Below are 15,829 nucleotides of genomic sequence, written 5' to 3'. Positions count from 1 at the left end.
TGTCACCATTTGCAGTAAAATTAGTGGAACTGGAGGATATCAGGTCAAATGAAATAAGATACATAAAGACAAGTATTATTCTCTCTCACATGCAGATGCTACAGGAAGATTGGTGTGAATCAGAGCACTGGTTACTGGAGGTTCAGAAAGGTGGTAGGAAGCAGCAGGTAGAGAGAGAGTTTGGAAAACAGGAACCAAGACATTGGTAGTGAGAAGGGATAAGTTCCAAGATTCTACCATAGAGTGGGGTGATGCTATTTCACAATAACATAATGTATATGTTGAACAAATAGCTCCAAGGCTCCAGGTAAGGAGTGTTGACAGGGATAAAGGAAGACATAGGCTATCTTGAGTGAATTTGATTAGGATACTAGGTGTACAATTGCCAAAGTGCCACGCTGTTCCACACTGATGCGAACAACTGATGAAAAATATTTAAAAAATTTCAGATGATAAAAAGATGTTTTCAACTTTACTCAGACTTACTTTAAAGCTAGTTATACACAACACACTTACACATGCACACACAAGACACGGATGAATTTTAAGACAATTAAAAGGTTATAGACGTGGACACCTCAGGCTACGAAATCAATGTAATCACATTACAATTCAATATAGTGTTTTTGTTATAAAATGTTCATAAAATTTGTATTAAATAGACAATCTGTGAATAATTATGATATTGTGTAAAACATTTGGTTTTACTCAACAAATATGTGTGGATGATCTATTTCGAATGTAAGGGACAAGCAAAATCTTTATTATCAAGGAATGACATTCTAGAGTAAGTTATAACATAGATGCTTAATGAATAAATGAATTAAGAAAAAAATTCTGAGAGTGCTAAATAGTGCAATAGTGGAATACACCCAAATCACTGAAGAGTGGAAAGTGTTTTGTGGACCACTTCAGTCAACAGAGTTAGAGAGCTTGCCTGAGAAAGCCCACACAGGGTGGCAAGACACTAACAAAGAGCCAGAGTTGTCAAAGTGCCAATAGTGAACTTAACACTTCACATTAAGTCCATTACACGGATTTTCTAGTATCATATCAACTTATCATTCAAGTGTTTCCCTATAATTTGCTCAGAAGCAAACATAAACATGGAATTCTCCAGAAAGTATATAACATGTAATGGTATTATCATCCAGATGGGTTATATCTACTTGTATTCTTGTGTTTTGTGGGATTTTTATGGTCATGGGTTACAGCACAAATGCGTTTTCAAAGCTTAACTCAGCTTACTTGCAGTAACGCCAATATTTCCTCCTATTTTTGTTTATGTGTGTTATTGTGCCTATAATCCTGTGACTTAGTCATTGTCCAATAAATCATTCTGTGATCTTTTGGGACTTGTTTTTGCAATTTTTTCCCCCCAGAAATGTTTCTAGGCGCAGGTGTGTGGAGCAGCAGTCAAGTTGCTGGTTCAGGACACCCAAACCCCCAGCCAGAATGTTAAGTTCAAGACCCGGCTACTCCATTTCCTATCATTTTCTTCTGCCAATGGACATCTTGGCAGTGCTGACGGCTGATACACACAGGTCCCTGACATCCATGTAGATCTGTATTGTGTCCGGGGTTCCTGGCATCGGCTGGACCCAGTTCCAGCTCTTGAAACATTTGGATGGAAGGTTTTCTCCCTCTCTCTTCCTTTCTCCTCTCTCTCTGTCTCTGCCTTTCAAATAGAATGAAGTAAAGGAAGAAACAGTAGAGAGCTTCTACAATTTTGCATGTATTCACATTTTAAATGTCATCTGCAAAATTTACATTATTTTGCATTTAATTTGATGGCTATCTTTTTTTTTTCTAAGAAAAAGTAGTTTCATTTTTCAAGTAAACCTATATGGCACAATCTTCATAGATTAGGGAGCTCTCTGAATCATGGAGAAGTGAATCATAGTTGCTAGAGAGAGAGTGGACAAATTGGCAATAAGCAACAGAAATATAATGAATCCATATTTCCTCTGGACTTAGAGATATTACTACTTTATTTTCCCTGAAGCAACAGAACATTCCTACCAGTTAAAAGGTTACAAGTGAACTCTAGCATCGCATTGGGTCTGACAACTTGGAGTTTAAAGAAAAATATGTTAAATAAATAGTAATTAACTTTAGATATGATGGGTTCTAAAAGCCATAACAATATTTGTTTCAGCTTTGCAAACTAGAGGTGGAAAAAAACCACTGAGTCTTTTACTAACTAACGTGTTTTTCATGGTCTGAGGAGTGAGTGCACGTAAATGTTTGAGGAATGAGGATGTATACTTGCAGAATGACGTCAATAGGAGGATCCAGTTACTTTGCAATGATGCAGTGAATTCGTCATAACGAAGACTTTTTACAAGACATACAAGCAGAGCTAATATGATAGCAGCAGAACTACATATTTGCTTTACAAATGAACAAATAGACAAGTGTTTTTGGCCTAATTAGCCCCACCTTTGTTTATAAGGCACTGTTCTGGATTAAAGTGTGATTGATATCATTTTTCAAATTTGATAAATATACTTTCAACTAGGACAAGTTCACTTCAAGGAGATTAAATACTATTTGGCACAATTAAATCTTTTAAATAAAACTTAAAAAATTTGGACAAGATAGTAAACAAATGTTGTTGAAACCATGGAGCAAACAATAAGAGTAAGACAAAGAAACATGAGTTTTTTTCTCTAAAGCAGACTATTACCACATATCTACTTATGTTACGAAATTATCTAAGTTCTGAATTACCTCAGAAAACTGTTAGGCTGCCAGGAAAAGGAGAAATGAAATTCTATTGTATGTAAAAGTTGCAGATGATATTCTTGAAATAAAGAACAATATTTGAAAAATAATTATGCCTAGAAAAAATAATTACTTCACAGAAAATGTGATTGGAAAGACCTAGTATGCTGTGTCACAGTTTATGGTGCAGTACTACTCACGCGCATTACTCTTTCAATGTAGACATATTAATAGAAAATAGAAACTGTATTATTCATAATTACAAAAACATACTTGCCATGTAAGATACCAAGAAAAGTAGAGGCAATCACAAGGTGAATTTAAAATATATATGCATATGAACATAAAGACTATGTTGATGTAAAATAGGTTAATGGCTTACAGATATTCAAAAAATAAGACTGGAAATGAGGCTAATGTAAGAAAAAGAAGGAAAATCCAGTTTTTATTTTATTCTTTGTCTATGTGCTTTCAAAATATACTTTAGATAAGCTAACTTTATGAAATTTGTAATAGAAAAAAGTTGAATTTGAAACTCCAATGTGCAAAACAGTAAATCAGAATGTTTTTTTCTATCCTCACTAAGCTGTTACTACATTTTATCATATTCTCTGTTCTCTCTGTGATGATGGTCATATACCTCTCAATACAGAGTGTAGGAAAACATGCAAGCCTGTTGATCCACCCGAAAGAATAACCATGTAGGAGTTTGGATGAAGTTCTGGGAACACAGTAGGTTTAACTCATTACATGAGAAGATGACCAGTGGCAGAACTTGGAGAATTTATGTAAAGGTAGCTACCAATCTGCTAATCTCTGAGAGTCATTCCAAATCTGTGGTTCTATGATTCTGTGAGTAATCGCATACTAATAAAAACAGTAAGATACCTAAAGTTTGCTGAAGTCTTATGCTAAAGGTATTACATACATAGTGTTTCCAAATTATGTACGTTTTTCTACAGACTTCATAATCATTTTTAAAAAGACACTAAAGCATCAATAGCACATTTTATTTTTCATTTTTACTGCTGGTAAGCACAGTTTTGAATTTGCTTTTCCACCAAGTCCTGGATCTTAATTGTTTAACTATCCTAGGACTGACTCATAGTTTACCAGCAAGTCTGGCACTAGAAGGATCTTACCATCAGGAAGGGCTATGACAGTGAGAAAAGTCAAGTGACTTTGGAGGCTTGGTAAAGTGCAGGTTTGAGTTCTGACCAAGGTCAGTGAAACAGCGTTAATACTCCTTTTTATCCCTGCTGGTCTCAGGTCTCAGGGGACCCACTCCACAGGCTGGTGTTCGGGCAACTCAATCTCCTTAAGCTGTATTTGCATGATACACATTCTGTCCCCAACACCTATTTCCACAAATTCCATGGTTCTCTGTTAGCTGGGATAGGAATTTCAAACATCAACCAAAAGTTCTGAACCATGGATATGGCTATGGACGTTCCTATAGTTGCCTAATGTATAGGAAAAGAATGTATAAGCTGACATTTGGTGTAAAAGTAATTACTGCCTGGTTGATGTTTCTGCCTTTTGTCAGCTGGTAATATTATCTATAAAATACCTTGAACTGATGAAATTAACTGCTTTGGTTTTATTCCATCCTATCCATCCTCTTAGTGAGTGAAGATATTTTAATTTTTCAGTTACATTTCCTTGTTAGATGAGTTTTACCAAATTATTTCTGAGTTTCTGTTCCTGCTTCCAGAAAATAATAACATATAAGAACATTAAGTGAGACATTGTAATAAATATTGAAAATTTCGATATTTATTGCAAGGAAAACAATAAAATTTAATTTTTAACTTCATTTATTTTACTAGACCTGGGGATATTCTTTAATATGTGCAAAGTTACTCAACTATTGACCTCACAGAATCAATTTTATTGTAAAAGACACATTGACAAGAACTTTGCAAATAAACTAAATTCAATTACAGATAGTATAACACAGTATAATCTTATAAGAAAAATAGCAATTTTAAGGAGTAAAACACTGGAATTCTGCAAAGCATTCAGATGATAAAATTTGATGAACTCAATGTTTATAGTTTATTAAAAACACTTATAAAATGCCATTTAATTGTATTTTATTGATCCATTTATGTTTTTGTCTTGATTTCTTCTGTATATTCATCCCCTTTATTAATGAAACTGATACTTCTCAATAATTTTGTGAATAATCACCAAAGTTTATATTTATACATTACCTAGGAAATCTTTGAATTACTTTCAAGATCTTGCTTAATTTTTCAACTTTCTTATTACAAAAATGAGATATTTTGTTCAGCCAAATACAACAATATTAATGGAAATGAACTTTTCACTGGTCTGACTACCAAAAAGCAATATTTTTAAAAGGCAAAACATTATGCCTCTCATTGAAATATCTTGTCCTATGAAGTCTTTAACATATCTATAAATTAAAATTTTCGAAGAAAAACTCTAAAAATATAAATGATAGGATCTAAAAGTGTAATAGACAAAGACATGAATTATTTGATTTGCTAAAAGTAAACATCAGGAACTTACTATGGAAGATATGTTAAATCAAGCCTGTGTGGGATTACAACTCCGAATAGTTTTAAAAATGTTATTGTTGGTGTGCAATGACAGCATGAAAAATTATTGCTTTGCCATAGTTTCAGCATAAATTCATTTCTCTCTTTGTTCTTTCATATTTTTGGCATTAAGCTATAGAATGCTATCTCCAAGTAGGGTTTTGGGTGAATTCCTAAATGAAATCCACAAAATAAGAAACAGGCAAGACAGTGCTGATTGGTTCCAGATCTGAATACAGCATAGTTTCCTTAGCATAAAAAATAAAGTGAAAATGTTGATATCTATTATTTGTATCAGAGTACAGACAAAGCATTTTTTTCATATCTTAGAAGCTAATGAAAGTTAATCTCTTAGCAAAAATAAAATTATGCCAAGTAAAATAAAAACAAAAAAAGAATGCAAGAATGGTAGGCAAAAGGACTCCAACACTCTGAGTTAGCACATTTGAATTTTTCTGAAATTGTCTTCTTCTGATTTATGAGGCCTTTAGATGAACAGGAAAGTTGGCTGAGTTAATCGCACTTAATTGTTGCCACAACCACAGATGTAGAGAGCTTTGTGAGAGCAACATTCTCCTGCAGAGAGCAAGACTGCATTCTTGGTGAAAAGCTGTGATGTTTGTACTAGTTAGGCACATCTCTCCCATTCCATAGGGCAAAAACGGGCCTCCCCTTGCTCACCAGGTCCACCTGCACTTCGTTAGAGGGAGTAGTGTTCACATGCCACACCACAAGAGCTTCACAGTGACATAACTCCATTCAGAGACTGGCGTGACTGGGCTGATCCCCCTCCCTGCTCAGCTCTTGTATCACTAAGAATCTGGCAGCCAGCTCCGGCCTGAGAGAGTTCACAGCATAAATTGGTGGATTCTTGTCCACAGTGCATCTGCTTTAAGAATTAACCAGAGACAAGACAGTAAGGTAAGTGCTACTTTAACTGTTGCATTGGGGATGGTAACTGCTTGGCACAGTGTTTATTGTAATAGAAACAACAACAAAAAAAAAAAAAAAAAAAAGGAAGAAGAAGAACACTTTTCCAATTGCTATTCAGCAGCAAATTCAGTTGTGACCATTTTACTTTCATGTTTTGCTTAATAGGCTTTCCATGATTTATGGCATGAGTTAAACTTTATGCAATATTTCCTATACTGTTTGGCAAGAGAGGTCATAAATTATTTGCAGGTTAAAATGAGAAAATTGTGAGACAATGGGAAAAAATATGGAAATTAAAATATTTGCTATTTATGCTACTTATATATGCCAGTATTGTTGGAACCTAATATCAGATCAAAGATGGACATTTCAATCAGCATTCAAAATATTTTTCAATGAATAGATTATTGCCATTTACAATAAACATGCTATGTTGTTACAAAGGTGAGTTAAAGTACTTACACATTTGGGAATTACTTGTTTCTATATTGTTAAAGATTCCTGTTTTAGATGGATGTCTTAAGAAACACATCTTAAAGCTGTTCTGAGAAATGATTAATTTTTGAAATATAGATTTTATCTAGAGCCACAGATATTTGAAAGCACAAGGGAAAGTACACTGTGCTTAAACCTCATAATGGAAGCTTTATATGGTTACAAACTCTGAATTCAGAGTCCTCATTGCTTTCATTATTATTCAACACTCACATATAGCCCCCTCAGTGTTCTGGTATATATTCAATTTAAATTAAAATGGAAGCTTAATAATGAAGCAAAATAAATATTTACACTATCAATATGCTGTAATTTATCAGGAATTTTAGGAATATCTCACTTTAGTATTATTTGATCATATGATCAAAACAAATTAAATGTACATAGTATAATCTTGGGGATCATTACTAAGATTCTGTTATTTCAGTAACTAAATTGTTTCCAATAACTTCTTGAATTTTTCATTTTCTGAAACGAAGTGCCTTATAATTTTAAGTTAAAACAAAGAACAGATACTTAAAGGTCTTGATAATGAAAATCCTACTTATCTAAACTAGATCCAAAAGCTTGTGTCGTGCTTCTCAGGGAAAATAATGTCCTGTGCTTCCTAGTGGAATATGCCACTTCATAATTTTAAGTTCTCTATAGCAGCTATCAACTTCTCCTCATTCATAACTCTCACTCTACACAAGTCCAACTCTGATAATTTAATTTTCCTTTACCTAAGTAATTGATTTTATACCTCCTCAAAGCAATTATAATGTCCTTTATTCATATTCATTTTAAAAACATGTGCATTTGAGAAAATAACTATTAGAGTTTATGTAAAATCTGTTTCCAGTGATTTTGTCCTTACATGTTTCATAATGTCATTGAAAATACAAACTTTATTTAACTTCAAATGCTCTTTCACTGCCATTCTGAAAAGGCCAGTAAAATTCAATTTAACAACCTAGGCAACTTTAAACTGGATGAAAGAACTTAGAAAATTTCTGAGTAATTGATAGAAGAACTTTGTTTCAAAACATGAAACAAAAAATCTTTCTCTACCTGTTGAATACCTTTCTAGATTAGGAAGTTCTTAGATGGACATTTCCTGATTAATAAACATCAATTTTTACTTGAATTTATTTACTAAATATTAGTTCCACAACACAGTTTTAAAGTAATTAAAAGTAGGAATATTAGACAAAACCTAACAATCTTCTATACTCATATATCATAAATTCTGCTTCCTTTCCTAAGAACCCACAATAATCAAGCATTTTTAAAGGAATTTATTTTCCTCCTCCCATCATACACACATGTAATAAGAACAGTTTTCTTCCAGGCCAACCCACAGATTGCCTATGCTCCAATAAGGATCTTAATGATACATTTTCATGATGTCAAATAGTAGGGTGAAAAGTATAGTCTGCAATTGTCTTCAAATTCTCATTTCTTCTGATTTTGGATGATATTCTGAAGTTGTGTCCTAGTGTGGTGGTCAGTGAACATTGTCCAGAAACTTCTTGCAGGAAGACGTTTCTTTAAGAAAAGACTTAAAGTGATTGAGACAATCAGCTTTGGCCCACCCAAAAGGGGGTTCAAGGGTATTTGAATAATACTGATTCCCCTGTTCTCCACCCTAGAGTTATCAGGTTACATCACTGACACTTAAATAAAACATTTTAAAATTACCATCTAAAATGCTATTTTTGATACATTGAAAAAGCACAAAATGAAATACACATTTGCTAATGCACTTAACATTGAAAATCAAATTTCTTTTTCCTTAATGTATTCCATTTTGTAATGTTCTATATTTCCACACTATTTAGGTGGCAAGTATTTGCTGAAAATGGACCTAAGGGCAATTACTCTCTTCCTGGCATTACTAAGTGGTGCCAGTGGCCAGTACTATGATTATGATTCGCCCCTATCAATTTATGGAATGTCATCACCCAACTGCGCACCGGAGTGTAACTGCCCTGAGAGCTATCCCACTGCCATGTACTGCGATGAGCTCAAGTTGAAAAGCGTGCCAATGGTGCCTCCTGGCATCAAATACCTTTACCTTAGGAATAACCAGATTGACCATATTGATGAAAAGGCCTTTGAGAATGTAACTGATTTGCAGTGGCTCATTCTAGATCACAATCTTCTAGAGAACTCCAAAATAAAGGGAAAGGTGTTCTCTAAACTGAAACAACTGAAGAAGTTGCACATCAACCACAACAATTTGACAGAGTCTGTGGGGCCACTTCCCAAGTCTCTTCTTGATCTGCAGCTTACTCATAACAAGATCACAAAGCTCGGTTCCTTTGATGGACTGCTAAACTTAACCTTTGTGCATCTCCAACACAATCAGTTGAAAGAAGATGCTGTCTCAGCTGCTTTTAAAGGTCTTAAATCCCTTGAGTACCTTGACTTGAGCTTCAACCAGATATCCAAACTGCCTGCGGGGCTTCCAGCGTCTCTTCTAACACTCTACCTAGACAACAACAAGATCAGTGACATCCCTGATGAATATTTCAAGCGTTTTAGCAGCCTGCAATATCTACGTTTATCTCACAACGAACTGGCTGATAGTGGAATACCAGGAAATTCTTTCAATATATCATCTCTGCTTGAGCTTGATCTCTCCTATAATAAGCTTAAAAACATACCAACTGTTAATGAAAATCTTGAAAACTATTACCTGGAGGTCAATGAACTTGAAAGTAAGTAGAAACTGTGGTTATGCTTGGTTGATGTAGCCTCAAGTGATTGAAAAACTTAAGGTGTGCAATGCCAAGATTGCACTACAAAATTGTATCTCAAATTCAACCATAGACGGACACCACGTCAATTGTAGGTTTACTATCTAGCCTTTGTTAAGTGTGTCCAAATCAGGGAAAATTAAGACCATAGTATTTAATGTTGAATTTCTTGAAGTCTAAGTGATCATGCTATATTTTCTTGATATTTATCTATTGTTGTTTACCATCTTTATGATTTAGACCAGCAATTGTATATTTGAAATATCTAGCTCAGGTGGGAATAAACAATTTCAGAAGAGGTACAGCTATGAAAGGCCATGAAATCTCTCTCCACCTTGTCCTCAGAGCAGACTACATGTTCTCATGGTCTTTTCTGACATATTTTCTTATGACTCAACATGTCACTTTGCAATCATGAGTCTCATCTTTCCCCCTCATCTCTGATGGAGTGTGTGTGGTTTTTACAGTTCTGATGGAGAACCTGAGGATGAGGAAAGGAATGAAATGAAGGTTTGGAACATCATCATCATTAAACTATAGACCCTTTTCTTATACATAGCATTTATACTCATTTGATTTGCCTATAGTTACTTCCTCCATCCTCTTGCTGTCATTTAATTTTTTATCTTGTGTGTTGGAATCTGCTAGACTTGATCTACTTGGACTGTGTGTGTACCCTTCTCCACTTCTGGAAAACATTTTCAGTTCAAACATGCAGATTCAGGTGGGAAATTAATATTCACCATTCCTTACCTAAGTGTTTAACAGAATGTGACAGAAGAGAAAAGCCAAGATTGATGGATAAGGGTTTTAAAATGAAAAACCAAGTAAGAAGTCCTGATTCACATATAAAGAAATTATAGCTGCAACTTAATCTATTGAAATTAAACATTTCTATTTGATGAAGCTTGGTTACTCTTTTATATCTGAGATGTTATTATCAGAAAAATTTCTGTGTACCTTATGCACATTATGCATTTTAATTCTGTAACAACTTCATGAAATTTATGAGGCTGTTGGATTTTTCTCAGAATTGAGACCAAGATTGCCAACTATGAAACTTCATTTATTCTTTGCTGTATCTGAAAATCAACCATGGATAGAATTGATGTTTGACTGTCATGCAATACACAAACACACCAGTAGAGCTAACCCTACAAGTTGTGCATCAAACTCACCATTTGTCAATATGATATCCCACAGTTTAAATACTTGTGGTTCAGAGGAAGAATACTCTGACACTTTGAAGTTCCAAAAGCATTTAATACATTCAGGATTGAAGAAATCCATGTTTTAACAAATAGAGATTTGCTATAGGAACAGCAATGCTTCTTTCTTTGAAGCTAGAAAGAAGAGGGATACAAGTAGAGGCATATGTGCTGGAAAACACCGTATTAGTAAAGACCACAAGAGTCCATGTGGGAAATGGGAAAGTCAGCCAATTGGTACCAAGCTGGGATAGAAAAGATACTACCTAGCACGTCGTGACTGTTTACAGATGTGGTAAAGGGAGCATCTTCCTTCCTTATTTCTGCTTGATATTTGATATATAGCTCCTCAAGTGAGAGGATTTTACAAGATAAAGTCATGCATACCAACTGCCCATACTTTCTTAATGTAACTATCATAACCCCCAACTTTAATGTGTAAGATCTAACTGTTCATATTTGTGTAATTCAATAATTAATACCTATTATTAAATGTTATATATTGAGCAAGATTTCTTCCCAAGCATATTTTCATATTTATAACATTAACCTAATCACATATTTTGCTAATGTGAGCCAATTTAAAGAAAGAAAACAATCAAAAAGATATATTATTATTTAGGATATATTATGTACTGGAAGTGAGAAGTGTTTCACACAGAGAATTAAATTTTCTTACTAACTGAAAAGTGACAGAGATAGAATTTCAGTTTAGTCCTATTTCTGTCCTATTTCCATTTTTACAACTTTTTCAACTAGATAACATGAAAAGATCCTGGAATTAGATCGGTGAGCTATTTAAGACACCATCTTGGAAGAAAGAAGTACAGAGTGTTTGGACCTCTGTTGAATCAATGTGATCTAAGCTTGAGAATGAAAACCACTAATAAGGAACCAAATAGTATTATTCTATAATAGACATACAGACACAGATGGCTTCTATGTATGGTGGACATGACATGATGTGGTTTTTGCCCCAGAACTTTAGTTGTTGTCATGTTGCATGGTTGCTGAAAAATTCCTCCGATATCATCTAGTTAGCCATTATTATGTTGAGATGCAAAATCCAAGATGTTCATAGGATGAGGTTGTTCACATAACAGCATCAACATAGACCTTTTTTCACGTCAGACTAAACATTTAAAACAGATCTCAAATAATAATTCAACACTTACTGAATGCCTCTTGAAAATCAATTTGTAATAACAAATAAGTTAGTTTTTCAGAAAGTATCCAAATTATGCTCACACCTACCCTAGCTACTGTTTACTAAATATTGCTGTTCACTTGTGTAGCCACAAACAAGACATTCATGGTACAAATTTTAAGAAACATAGGACAAGTGACTTTTCTAATAGATAGAAGACATGCTTGATAACACAGATGAGGAATTTTTATGAAGAGTCTTTCAAGGCTGCGTGCTGATATAATCACTAATGTTCCCTCTTCTTTAATTTCCAGAGTTTGAAGTGAAGAGCTTCTGTAAGAACCTAGGGCCACTATCCTACTCCAAGATCAAGCACCTGCGCTTGGATGGCAATCGCCTTAGCCAAACAAGTCTGCCACCAGACATGTACGAATGCCTACGGGTTGCCAACGAAATCACTGTCAACTGACACCTGCCAGTCCAACTGTGCTCAGATGTATCGTGGAGCAGTAGTCTAAGACTAGGATTTTTGTGTATCCATTTTAATTGCTGTTTATTTCTTCCATAAATTTTAGGTTTTGAGGGAAATGTTTTGTAAACATTGACCACATTTTTTTAATGAAAGATGAAAAGCAGGCCTATTTCATCATAAGAAGAAACACACACACACACACATAGACACAAGATGAAACTAATGGTGTATTTGTAAATTTAGTGTTTTCTATGTCTACTGTCAAGAAATATATAAAGCCATTTACTGATTGCAGGGAAGTCAGCCAAGTTTTCACATCCTCAAATCCTAATGTGTCAACCAACATGAGCTACTTACTTACACATACCTGTTTACTGACTTGGACAAAATTGTATCAATATACTCAAATTTTTACTTGCTTGAAAAATCAGTAGGATAAAAGGGGTTTCAACATTTTAATGGAAAATTCATGTTATCTTTAGTTCAGTTCCTGCACACACTTTCGTGGTTCTTATTATTATGAGATCATTAATTTTGCAAAATACTAAACAAAATTGAAAAAGAATTATCTTTAGTATTAGGAATCTACATTCTTATCTAGTGGAACTTTTTTAGAATTAACTGTCACTGTCATTCATATACACGTTTCTTTTTGAATATTTACCTGTGATGTTTAACAAGTTAATAGCAAAATAAAACATAGCAAATGGCATCACTGTGTTTGTTGTTTTTTGAAATTTATAGCCTATATACAAAGTACCTAAAGGAATGGATTAGATTGCAAAAGACAACTCTTTTCTGCAATATTTTGCTGATTGAAGAGATCAATTCCATTATGTAAATGATCTACTTCTAGAATCCACTTATTAAGGAGTTAAGAAACATGCCTTATAAGATGCACTCAAGCCTCACCAATGGCTTGAATGTTTGCTGTTACTCCAATTCCTTTTGTTTTAACAGATTCATATTCAACAAGACTTAAGACGATAATATAGAAACTTGGCAATCACTTTTCAGTCATTAGGTAAAGAGTGGATAACTACTAGCATAGAAATGTGAAGTAAATACAAAAATTTCCAAAAATCAGTTTACCTTGAAGTCAACCAATTTAGTGCAGAGGTTGTGAGCTCTATAATGGGAAACAGGGTTTTCAAGTCATAAAACTTCTATTTTGGCAAGAATAATGGCACACAGTTAAAAATATACTCATTTCCATCCAGAGTACACATAACTAAGTATGTTTCTAAAACAAAGAAAGTGGGCCCAATGTGGTAGCCTAGTGGCTAAAGTCCTCACCTACACATGCTGGGATCTCATACGGGTGCCGGTTCTAATCCCAGCAGCTCCGCTTCCCATCCACCTCCCTGCTTATGGCCTGGGAAAGCAATTGAGGATGGCCTAAAGCCTTGGGACCCTGCATCTGCGAAGGAGACCCGGAAGAGGCTCTTGGCTCCTGGCTCCTAGTTTCAGATGAGCACAGCTCTGGCTGTTGCGGCCACTTGGGGAGTGAGTCAATGGATAGAAGATCTTCCTCTCTGTCTCCTCCTCTCTGTGTATCTGCCTTTCCAATAAAATAATAATAAAAAAAACTGTTAAAAAATAATCTCTAAAGCACAATAAGCTTTGGGGAAATGATTTAGCGGACTTTCATTTTTAACAGTGAAATCATCTTTAAAAAAGAACTGTCATCATATAAGATGGAGTTGATTGGCAGAGATGAGATAGGTATTACATCAGGTACATTGTGCATTTTGTATTTTAATTTTTTTCCCTATAGCTAGAAAGTTTCTTGAGCTGTGATAGTACTCTCAGGCTCATTGGTTTTTTGTTTGTTTGTTTGTTTGTTTGTTTAGGTAGCAATAAAATTTTATTTTATTCCCCCCCCCCCAAAAAAAAACTTGTATAGAAGAATTTAAAACAAAATTTCCTCATCTCATTCACCATCAGCCATTCAGAACCTATTTAAGTATGTAGTAGAGATTTTGTCGTAAATTCTTTCTGGAAAGACTGTGAGGGACTTACACAGGCTTTGCCTCCATACTATTTAGGGAAAAACCTCTTATCTGCTGTTTACATCAGTTCATATCTCTAAAGAATTTTGATTTCCCCGTACCCAAAGTCCTATGTTATTCTTAAGTCTAAAAAGCAAAATTGTAACATTTCAAACAACAGTTCCCTGTGTAGTTACTGTCAGTTGAGCAAGAAAAAGTGACATATTCTTGTGCAAGAAACCCAAGAAGGAAATAGTTCGAGCCTGACTGGAGACAGACTGTTTTTAGAGACAGAGCTTATCTTTTTGGACGCCAACAGCTGCAGAACAGGAGCTTTCTGCTAGTTCCCACTCAGTGAGCCAGCCTGGAGCGTTGGGGAGGAGGTAAGGAAATCTGGAGACTGTTCAATATGCTCTCCCCCTTCCTCTCCTACTGCTCCACAGGTAAAGTAGTGCTTTTCAATTTCAAGTGAATACCCAGCATATTGTGATAATTCTGTAAATACAAATTACTAGACACAGTACCTAGGGTATATGGACTTGCCTTAGTATGTCATGCAATGTAGGGTTCCATACTTGCAAAGAGCAGCCATGGGTGAATTTTACACTAAAAATTAGTGTTATACATTTTGAGAGACATTGCCTTAGGGGAATATCATCATATAGCATAGTGAATACAGTTAAGAAGTAGAACAGTCCTATTGTCTAGGGAAGCAGAGTAGAAAGCAAACTGTTACAACATGCATGCATGAGAGGAAACAGTATTTTTTGCCTCTTCAGTGCATTTAAGCACTTTGGACATTGACCTTTTTCCACCTGTGAGCAGGGAACAAAAATGCTGTCTTGGGGCGATTGTCGTGGCACAGTACGTTAAACCTACTCCTGTAGTATTAGCATTTCATATGGGGGCTGGTTTCCAATTCCAGATGCTCCACTTTCAACCTAGCAGCTGATGAATAGCACAAGGTGACACAGACACTTGGGCTCTGCTCGCCCAGCTTTGTTTGTTGCATCCATTTGGGGAGTGAAACAATGAATGGAAGACTTCTCTCCTCTGTCACTACCTCTTTCTCTATAACTCTATTTATCAAATGAATAAAGAAATCTAAAAAAATAAAAAGCTTACCAGCTTACAAAATATCTTTTACAAAGACAGCATAAGATACTCCAGTCACCAACTTACTTGAAAGTTGCTTTTCATACTCCTTGTCTGCTCACAAACTTTTCTGTTCAGATTCCTCCCAAAATGTTCTTCATTATAAGACAACTTAACATTCTGTCTGATGGAATTTTCAGGAAGGTAACCAAGTGATGTGATCAACCATAGGCATCAGTCTAGAAAACAACTTCCTCTAAATTGTCTCACAATAATTTTGATTTCTCTTTCTGGATAAATTCCCTCATTGTTTAACTGAGACAGTGATGCCAACATGGACACTGGCATGGCTGGTAAAGCTGCTGCCCACTATGTAGTCCACATCCCACACAGGTGCCCATTCAAGTACCTTCTGCTCCATTTCCCATCCAGCTTCCTCTTGCCATGCCTGGA

At 35.0% G+C, this 15,829-nt stretch overlaps 1 protein-coding gene across 1 annotated transcript; it reads left to right on the top strand.

Annotated features, from left to right (window-relative positions):
• Positions 1-8,546: 8,546 nt before the first annotated feature.
• LUM (lumican) lies at positions 8,547-13,002 on the top strand. The gene is made up of 2 exons (XM_004583092.3): positions 8,547-9,424; positions 12,133-13,002. Exons 1-2 carry the CDS (start codon positions 8,563-8,565, stop codon positions 12,285-12,287), a joined length of 1,017 nt encoding a protein of 338 aa, XP_004583149.2. The 5' UTR covers positions 8,547-8,562; the 3' UTR covers positions 12,288-13,002.
• Positions 13,003-15,829: the final 2,827 nt, after the last annotated feature.

Source organism: Ochotona princeps, chromosome 15, assembly GCF_030435755.1.
Source record: "Ochotona princeps isolate mOchPri1 chromosome 15, mOchPri1.hap1, whole genome shotgun sequence".
Classification (NCBI taxonomy): domain Eukaryota; kingdom Metazoa; phylum Chordata; class Mammalia; order Lagomorpha; family Ochotonidae; genus Ochotona; species Ochotona princeps.
Note: the sequence above shows the minus strand (reverse complement) of the source record. Positions and strands in the feature narration are given on the sequence as shown.